The sequence below is a fragment of the Crocuta crocuta genome, unplaced genomic scaffold (genome assembly GCF_008692635.1).
Source record: "Crocuta crocuta isolate KB4526 unplaced genomic scaffold, BGI_CrCroc_1.0 scaffold111, whole genome shotgun sequence".
NCBI classification, from domain to species: Eukaryota; Metazoa; Chordata; class Mammalia; order Carnivora; family Hyaenidae; genus Crocuta; species Crocuta crocuta.
In genome coordinates, this window is record NW_027527611.1 from 3,854,832 (window position 1) to 3,865,077 (window position 10,246).

Consider the following 10,246-nt stretch of genomic DNA (forward strand, 5'->3'; position numbering starts at 1 on the left):
CGGGGACGGCGGGGCCCCTCCGCCCTGGCTGAGGAAGGACCCTGCCCTCCACGGCTTCCCGCCATGCCACTGTCTCGTGGCCCCTTCTTTCTCTTCCTCTTTACAAAGCTTCCCTGCACTAGGGTCACGCCTCCTCTTGTGAAAAGCGCTGGTGAGAATCCCTAACGCAGCTTCCCGTCGTGACCGTGTTGAAGTGTGCAGCTCAGCGGAGCTCAGTGCACGGCCCGAGCCGCCCCGTCGCCGTCCCTCTCCAGGACTCCCCCGCCCGGCCCCGCGCCACCATGCGTCTCCAGCGAGGTGACAGGGACCTGTGCCGCTGAACTCGCACGGCGTCTTCCCTCAGACGACCGGCTTCTTCCCCAGCAGAGGTGCCTGCGGTCCGTCCGCACTGTCGCGGGAGTCGGAACCCGCTCCGTCTTCACGGCTGAGTACCAGCCCCCACGTGCACGTGCGTTTACGCATATCTGTCCGGCTCAGTCCCTGTCTCCAATTCTCACGGATAAATGCCCCCGAGTGGCCTCGCCGGACGCGGCGCCTCTGCCTTTAGTGTCTGGAGGCACCGCCGCCCTCTCTTCAGCGTAGCCCCGCTGGCCGCACGCCGGGCCGGGCCTGCTCGCCCCCGTCGGGACCACTGCACAGCCGCCCCTGCTCTGCCACAAACAGGACGGTCCCCTGTCACCTCCCCTCCTCCCAGCCTGCCCTGTGTTGGCTCCTCGGTGCCACGTTCTCCGGAAGCAGGTCCGGTTGCGTTTCTGAGTTTATGGTTCACAAAGGAAGACAGAGGAAGCTTCTGGCCACACTGGTTGTTTCCGCAGCTTTTACCCGCTTGGCTTAGCGCCCTCCTGGGATTCCCGGGGACCGGGCCGGGGTTTGAGTCCCCGCGATGGCAGCCGCCTCCGCCAGCGGCCCTCAGGCTCGGCGAGCGCCCCAGCTCTCAGAGAGCAGGCCGTCTCAGCTCCTCTCCGGGCCCAAACTTGGGATCCTTCTCAACTCCTTCTATTTCTGTGAGAGGAACAGGCTGCCTTCGTTTCTAGAACCTCACGGGTGTGATTCAGTAGCTGTAAGTACTAGCCAAGTGGCCCTTGCTGAGATTTTAGCCTTTAAAATGCACGAGCAGCTTTGACACTTTCCTGCGTCAAGGCCGGAGCCCCTGGCCCGCGGACAGCCTGCGGGAGGGTGTGGGCGAATCCCCGCGGCCGGGTGCAGGGGGCGTGCGCGCCGTCACTCACGGTTTGGCCTTTTCAGGCTGTGTAACATGGGTCTTTGACATAATGACATAAAACGATCTGAGGCTTCTTGACATCATCCCCATGAGGGAAAGCAGAGCGTAAGGAATGTGGAGGCAGAAAACGTCGTGTGTCCAACAGCAGGGGTGTGTCCCACCGGCTCCGTCCCTGGGCGCGTGAGGCTGTCACGGCAGCAGGGTCGTGCTGTCCTGACCCCGATCCGCCTGCCCCTCCAACTTCAGAAACCCTCACACGGGTTTTCCTCTGGTCTTTCCTGCCGGCGGGACCCAGAGCCTCTCCTCCTCCCGCGGGGGTCAGGCGGCCGGCTGCCTTTGTCCCCCCGCGCTTTCCTCCACCGTCCCAGCACCAGACACGGCTCAGGCTCGCGTGTCAGGAGCCCCGGGCGGCGCCAGACGGCCACGGCCAGGTCTGCAGTCAGCGGTTCTGGAAGAAAGCGGTTTGCTTTCCTGTCAGAGGGGAGCTGGCTTCCTCGCCTGCTTCCGCCCTGCGAGCAGGCAGGGACAGGCACGAAGCTGGCGTTTCCAGCAGACGTTTTTGTGGGCCAGCGTCACCCAGGGAGTTGGGGGTGCTGGGTGGCCCTCCGGCGGTGCGACGGCACATTCGGGTGTGAGGGGTGGACACAGGTGCCGGACCCAGGCCGGACGACGGCAGCGGGGGCTGGGCGTGGAGAAGCCTCCCGAGAAGGAGGGCGGTGGCCCCGGGGTGGCCTGGGTGCCTCCGCTCCCCCAGGGCAGGAGGGACGGCGGAGGTCACCGGAGGTGCCGGCTCAGCCCTCCCCGCTCCCTGTGCGCTGAGCCTCTGCTCGCAGCACAGCCTGCCCCAGCCTCGGCGGGCGCACGGGGATTTCACCACGTGTCAGCCCACGCGGGGTCCCCCCGAGGGGTGCGCCCAACACAGACTGGCAGGGAGGGCTCATGTATCGAGGTCCTTTCAGCCTAACAGGGGACCCGCCCCGGAGCCCCTGACCCGGGAGCTCCCGTCCTCAGGCGGCGACTGGCTGAGCCCGTAAGCTTTCCTTCCCTGAAGTCTCCTCTGTCCTGCACCCCGGTCTCCCCACCCGTCTTCTGCGCACCTCCCTTCGCTGGGCTCCCACGTGAAGCCTGTGGGTTTGGCTCCTGGGAAACGCATGAGGACCCCCACCCGGCAGCCGCAGGAAATGCGTGCCTGTGCCCGCGGTCCCTGAGCCCACGCAGAGCCCCTCCGGCCGACCCGACGAGCGCGCCCGGTGTGCCCGGCACCTGCCGCCCTGTGCCGGGCCAAAGCCATGGTATTTTCTTAATACATTTGGAACCTTAGGTCCCCAGGGTGACTCTATTCCCGGAAACTAAATTGCAAGCTTGAAAATTATTACTGCACCAGCTAAATTATCAAACAAGTGAGCGTCCTAACATCCCAGGCTGAGCAGCGGCACGGCCGGGACACACATGATGCAGCCTGTTAACTAACGGACAGACCGCCCNCCCTTGCAGCCTCCCTCAGGGGCCCTCAGAATTTCAGTAACATCTTGGCAGTGACCATTTTTCACTGTGTTTGTGAGAAATAACCCAGTGAGAGCCATTCCCTAAGCTTAATGGAGCCCCAAGGCCGGTTTCAAATTAACTCTGCTGAAGAGACAGCTCCCGAAGGCTGGCTGCTCTCTCTCACTCCCCCGTGACCTGGCCACGACCCCCAGCCACGTGGCGCCGTCACCTGTGCCTTCTTGTTGCAGATGAGCCAGGCCGAGATGAACGGGCAGTTCGAGTCGGTGTGTGAGTCCGTCTTCAGTGAAGTCGAATCCCAGGCCATGGACGCCCTGGACCTTCCCGGATGCTTCCGGACGCGCAGCCACAGTTACCTCCGAGCCATCCAGGCCGGTTACTCCCAGGACGATGAATGTATTCCCGTGATGACGCCCTCCAACACCACCTCGACCGTCAGATCCGCAGCAGGTAAGACGGCCCTCCCGCCCTTCCTGCTGAGAAGTGTGCAGGGGCGCGGTCTTCATCCGAGAGGAGCAGACGCGCCTTCACCACAGACGCCATATGCTCTCCGAACGTTTGGTAACTTCCCCGAACGCCTCTTGTCCTATTTTCCTGTTTGCAATGGTCTTTTGAAACATTTCTTTCATCAATAACCTTTCTTTTTCTCAGAATGCAATCTCTTAGTTATCAAAGTTCTTTAAAATAGTGAAGTATAACTTCTCTGAAGTCTTCTGCAGGAAGAAAGTTTAAGGGCTGACATTTGGGAAGTGGCTGTGCTTTAAATACCAAGGTCCAATGGATGCAGTAGAGCTCGCGGACGTGGGGGCGCCCAGGCTCCCGCACCCCCTGGGCCGCAGCTCGCGGACGTAGGGGCGCCCAGGCTCCCGCACCCCCTGGGCCGCGCTGCATGTCTGCCGCGGGGTGTGCGGATCCGCAGGCCTGGTTCACGGCCCGGAGCAAGTCCTTCCTTCCTAGAAATTCACCCCTCATCCCCTTCCAAGTCACAGTGTGCTTCCATTCTTATGGAAAACCACATCCAGGCCTCTGAAAATTTACTGCCTGAACGAAATATCCGCACCGATATTTCACTGCACTGTGACTGTTGCTGTAACGCGATGAATATACATGGCCTGGAGAAGCCATAAAACACGGCCCGCAATAAACGTCCACCAAGCCCCATGTAAAAGCCAAGCAGAGTCAGAAACGGGCAGTGTTGGGAGCAAGGTCATCTGAACACTGTCAGAGGCAGAAGTGGTGGGCACGTCAGAGCAGGGAAGGGGCACGTCTGAGAAGACAGCTGGGGGGTGACGAGCAGGGTGGCAGGAGGCGGGGGCACCCGGGGCAGCTCAGGGAGGGCCGTCCCCACCCCGTCAGCACGCAGCCTGCCTTCCAGACACACCGGGAGAAGACGGCAGGTGATGGGCCAGGCCCCTGGACGCCAGCCTCGTGCGGTGACGCCAGCCCTCCAGCATCTCAGCTGGTGGCCTTGCTGAGTCTCGGTTTTCAGAAGCAGTGGGAGCTATGAGTTATCTATCAAAAAGGGCGTGTGTGGGGGGGGGTCCTCAGCGATCTTGTGTGGCTCGCGGGCACCCTCGTGGGGGGTTGCTGACACTTCTTGACCGTGGAGCCTTTGGGTGTTCAGAAGAGGCACGCAGGACCATGGGGTGCTGTGACCCCAAAGCACTGCACTGTGGGGACTGGGGGGCGGTGCCGTGGGCATGTGCCATGAGACATCTGTGGGGCTGTGACTGTCAGTGATGTGCCACCACTGCGAGGCTTGTGGGCGGTGGGGCTGAGCCTCCGGGCCTCCTCCTGGGTGCCTGGTACCTTAGGAAGTCCGTGACTCCCCTCGGCAAGGCCATGACCGCCCCCGACGCCCTTATGAGCTTTGCGTTCAGTGCAGTTTAACAGGTACCCTTTCAGAGATCTTCGCTCATCTACTCGCCAGTATTTGTCGAATGTCTCCTGTGAGCAGGTGACCATTCGGCGCTCTCGCGGTCTTCAGGAACGTTTTGAAACAATAATCACCTGGCACAAAACAACTGTTGTGTTTGTCGTCACGGGCAGAATGCGAACAACACAGCTTTCACAGAGACTGTGCAAGAAGCAGTGGAGCTCAGACCGAGATTCCAATCTGTGTCCTTTTCCCAAATACATTGTCGTGTTCCCAAAGTGTGCGCCCCAAAACTTGCTTCCGTCCAACGCTCCTGCCAGACCTCAGCCGGTTCTGGGAGGATCCCCTCCAGGCCGGGATCCCCGGGAGGGTGCCGGGTTGGGGAAGGGTCTGAGCGCCGGGGAGGAAGGGCAGCAAGGCGCTGGGAGAGACTCCAGCACGTTCTGCAAAAACGGAAGAGGAGCCATGAGTCCGCCGTTTCCGGTTTTACCCTGAGCGCCGCGTGTATTGATAGTCTCGCTTCCTGGATAGAACTGGGTGGGTGTGCAGCCAGTGTCGCGTTAACGAGGTTGAGGAAAATGCCAAAGGCCTGAAAAATCTGTATCATAGGAAAACAAAAGTATGGGGGAAAACACCGACGACACAGGATGTGACTCCCGCTAAGCCCCCGATCAGATCCGGAGCTTCGTGTCGGGAGGCAAGTGCGATCTCAGTCATTTTGTGTAGAAACCTTGGGACGATCATAGAGCGACGTGACATTTCGTAGTTACTGTTCGTGGGTAGGTGTGTACGTGTCTGTGTGTGGAAAGAGAGACAGATTATTTTGACAAACTGATTTCCTCTTATGGTTCTTAAACTCTCTCTTGAAAATAATTCCAAAACAAGCTATTTTCAAAATCATTCACAGCGGTTATTTGGCGTCTCGGATTCGTTTAAGTGTGTTTCTTCTCCCGGGCTTGCCAAGTAGAAGCGGCTGTCGCTCAGCTGTCTCCCCTCGAACAAGTACAAACATGTAATTTTAACATGCATCTAGTAATCAGTAAGTATCAAGTATATGCATGAAAGGTTTATTAAGAATGTTGAAATATGCATGAGACATTCTACTTTAAACACTGCCGGGAATGGGCAGCTGGCTTAGGGCCGCTGGAGGTCGCCTGTCTTCTGCCTCGGCCCATGAAGGCACGTGGACATTTAGCCGAAAAAGAGTCCGTTCCTGTGCCATCCGGGAGCCCCGGTGGGCTGAGACCACGCGCTTCCCCTCCACTGTCTCTTTCATTATGAGAAACACACCTATCGATTAGTGTCCCGTCCTTAAATGAAGTGGTTTTCAAAACATCTAACTTTCATTTCACACATGGTTTCCTTCTCGTCGGTGAAATGATTTATCAGAGAGATTTACTTGTCTAAATATGCATTTCACCCGATTTTTATAAGGAGAGAATGTCATTGATATCGTGGAGGAAAATGCTGTAACATTAGGTGATAATGATTTTTCTCTGGGTCAAGAGTTCTTTCAACAAGTGTCACAACTGATTCTAGAAGCCATTAAAACAAAGGGAAAATCCATACAAAGTGTGATGGAGGAAACAGCCATAAATTTATTTTTATTCTGTTGTTTGTATTTCGATAGTAACCTGTCCCTCGGGGGCGCGTCAGTCTGTCTCCAGGACGCCCCGGCTCGTGGGGTTTGACGCCCTCCAGCCCCGAGGCCCTTCCCATCTCCCACCAGGCCTCCCTCCCTGACTCTGGCCCCTCGTCTCCCTCACGTATGGGCCCGTGATGCCATCGGGCCCACACAACCCAAGGCTGGCGTGTAAGGTGACGTAATTGTGGTCCCGGAGATTAGCATGTGGACATCTGGGGCGTGGGCATCCACTCCACCCTAGCAGGGCGGTTATATCGTGATGGTGAATACTAGCTGGGTGCGTGCATGATGGATGGACAGACGGACGGGGTCTTCTCTGGCACCGAGCCAAGAGTAAGTGCTGCTGGTCTCCCTCTGGGTCACACGGAAGCGTGGGGCACCCATTGCTCTGTCGGGCATATGCTAAATCCTCCTGCGGACGGAAAACCAAATGCCGCTGAGGCTCCCGGACAGGGGTGTCGTGAAGCCCCTCGCCTGTGGCAAGGCGCCACGGAGGGCTCTCTTCCACACTCTCCCGGGACCAGGGGTCCTGGAAAGTCACGTCTCCGACCTCATTGCCACGTTCGGCGCCTGAGGTGTAGGGACAAGTGATGAAGACTGGGACGTCGCCAAGAAGGCCACGTGCTCCTTCCTGGATCCGAGTGACCCTTGCCCGCGTCTTAGACACGTGCACCCATCCGCTCACCCACAGTGCGAGGGCAGCGTAAGTGACCCCGTCACGTGGCCCAAACTTGTCAAAGGGATGAGTCCTGCTGGGACCAGCCCACAGCCCAGGACTCTCACCAAACGACTGGCTGCCACTTACCTCCGTGAGTCCATCTCTTGCCTAGAGTAGGGGGTGCGTTTGGAGGGTACAGGGGCGTGGCGGCTCAGTCAGAGACCCACGCAGGGTACCCGGTACCGCCATCGTGATAGCAACTGCGACCAGTTACTCAAACGTGTAGTTAACTCCTCGTGAGGAAACCAGCCAAATCGGCCGCTTCACAGCCTGTCACCGGAGTATCCAGGGAGTGGACAGGAAGCAGGTGCCGGACGCATAAACCAGTAGCTGAGTCGGGGAGTCATCCAGCCGCATCGTGGGGACCTCGGAAGCCGCTTCGCGCATCTGTGACCGGCCCACACACTCCGCCGCGTCACCCCTCTGTGCTGCACGCCATGGCGTGCTCCCCTGGGCCTCCGCGCGGCCTTCTAACCGGCCCCCCGATGGGACTCCGCATCCGCTCTCCCCCACACACCCCACACTCTATGATCTTTCTAATAATATGGCCCCCCCAAAACTAATAGAGTGAAATACAGCATCAGTTACAGCCCGACCCAGACGTGCCCGCCGGGCACCCTCCCTCCCTGGGCTTCCTGTTAGCAGCGAGCAAAGGTCCGTCCCCCGTGGGGCTGTCAGACCCCAGACGACCTGCCCCAGGCTCGCCCCCCAGCTGCCCGTCCCCTCGGCTGGTGCAGCTCTCCTGACACCCTCTGGCTGCCGACGTTTTGCGTGTGCTCTGCCCAGCCCAGAACTCACCCCCCTGGCTTTCTTGATGTAATTCCTCACTGTGCCTCAAGATGCAACTCTGAAATCCTTTCTTCCAGGAAGCCTTCCATGATTCATTCTCCTTCTAATCAGTTTAGGTGCCACATAAACTCCTTACTCCCTACTCCCTGATCAGACAAGTTCCAAGAAAAAAAGCATTTATTAAAACAAAGAAATCCCAGCTTTTATTTATTTTTAAAATGGACTTCCCTTTTAAAGACGTAGAGATATTAGATGCCCAAAACTTGAGGCTACAGTTATAGTCACTATTTCGTATACTTACAACATCTCATAAGTATATATTAAAAACATCAATATTGTGGCTTTTATTCCTTACAACATGTTAGTTTAAAAAGGATTATATTGAGACAAGTTATTAAAATTCATACAATTCATAAAACATCCAGAGAACGCTGAAAAGAAAACACTTTTCTTCTCAGGAAAAAAAATACTGTAGCAATGCAATGCTTTTAAATCAAATTCCCCAAAGTCAGTACTGAGTTTTCTTTCCTTGCAATGATGTAGGATATAAATTAATGTTAGAAATGAGAGGAATATTATCACAAAGTCCTGTGTATACCTTTGAGTTTATTGATTATCCAGACCTAATAATTTCACATGTGCTATCTTTAAAATGCACTTTTAAAATTATAATACATTTGTTACTTTTGTCACTTCAGATTTCTTTTTTTGCTTATGGCTTCCAAGAAACATGACAATTTAATGTGACAGTTTTGGACTTACTCAAAAACGGTTTCCAATTAGGAATTTCTAGATTCTGGAGAATGAGCCTTTAAAAAAAATTATCCTTGGGGCGCCTGGGGGTCTCAGTCAGTTAACATCCGACTTCAGCTCAGGTCATGATCTCACGTTCGTGGGTTCGAGCCCCGCGTCGGGCTCTGTGCTGACAGCCAGCTCAGAGCCTGGAGCCTGTTTCAGAGTCTGTGTCTCCCTCTCTCTCTGACCCTCCCCTGCTCAGGCTGTCTCCTATCTCTCAAAAATAAATTTTAAAAACATTAAAAAAAAATATCCTTCCTTTGGTTAGTAAGTTAACTAACTGGAATTTAAAGAAAAGTTTGAGGGGCGTCTGGGTGGCTCAGTCGGTTGGGCGGCTGATTTCGGCTCAGGTCATCATCTCACGGTTTGTGGGTTCGAGCCCCACATNAAGCTGTCCGCGCAGAGCCCGACACAGGGCTTGAACTCACGAGCAGTGATATCATGACCTGAGCTGAAGTCGGACGCTTAACTGACTCAGCCCCCCAGGCACCCCTTTTATAAAAGTGAATTTAAATGCAAATTTCTTACCCTTAATTATTAAGAATTTGACATGAACTTTGTATTAACTATTAGGTTGAAAATAAAATATAGTAAAAAAAGAAAAAACTTAACCTTTGAAGCGCCGTCTGTATACAGAAGAGAGTCAGGCCTCTGGGTCCCAGCACGCCCTTGCCACTCTGCTTCCCACTGTGCTGTGCGCACCTGGTGCGTGTGCGCTTTGTGCTGGTGGTCGAGGACGAACGCGGTTATTCTGAGGAATGTTGGAATATTACATGTATGTTACCTGATGGTTAACTTTCTGCGTCACCTTGACTGAGCCAGATACTTAGTCAAACACTCTTCTAGGTGTTTCTGCGAGCGCTTGTTTTTTGTCTCCCTGCTGAGTGAACATTCGAATCAGTAGAGGCGGCCGCAGCCTGCCCTCCCTCATCCGGGTGGGCCACATCCAATCATTTGAGGGCCTGGCTAGAACAAAAAGCTGACCCACCCATGAGCCGGAGAGAATTTCTCCCGTCTGACTGTCTTCAAATTGGGGAGTCAGCTTTTTGCTCCCTGGGAACCTGACCTGATCGTGGACTCCTGTGGGGTGTCTGGCCCCCCAGCTCCAGGCCAGCGCGGGATCCGCTGTCCGGGCTCCTTCGTGTGGACCCTCCCTGCATGTCCCGGGTCTTGTCGGCCTGCGTACTCGTGTGAGCCAGTTCCTCACAACGAGTGTCTGAGTGCACGGATGGGAACCTCCTTCGGCTCTTCTGGCCCAGCCCTGGCTCGTACGGCACGCCCACGGCGCACGTCTGCGGGCTCCCGAGTTAAAATGGCCACCCCATCTCGGAGGGCTCAGCAGCCCTTCACTCCGGCACACGACTTAGAGGTTAAGCAGCTAAATCAGAAACTCTAGTGCTCGTGGCTGGGGACAAGGGAGGGCTCATTAAACCGAAAGGTGTAGGGCCGCCTGGGTGGCTCAGTCGGTTGAGCGTCCAACTCTTGATAGTAGCTCAGGTCCTGATCTTGGTTCGTGGGATCAAGCCCCAAGTGGGGCTCTGTGCTGATCACTGAGTCTGCTTGGGACTCTCTCTCCTCCCACTCACTCTCTCTCTCAAATAAATACATAAAATTTAGAAAATAAAATGGAAGATATCATGGATGTCAGGAAGCTACATGTGTGACATAACCCGGTGTCCAAAAGCATAAAAGACTCTA

General features: G+C 55.8%; 1 protein-coding gene across 1 annotated transcript in view; it reads left to right on the plus strand.

Moving 5' to 3' along the window:
- DLGAP2 (DLG associated protein 2) overlaps positions 1-10,246 on the plus strand; it is a 608,379-nt gene that overhangs the window by 554,853 nt on the left and 43,280 nt on the right. The window contains exon 11 of the mRNA XM_077771905.1: positions 2,956-3,175. Coding sequence (XP_077628031.1) covers positions 2,956-3,175 — 220 coding nt within the window. The remainder of the gene's footprint in view (positions 1-2,955; positions 3,176-10,246) is intronic.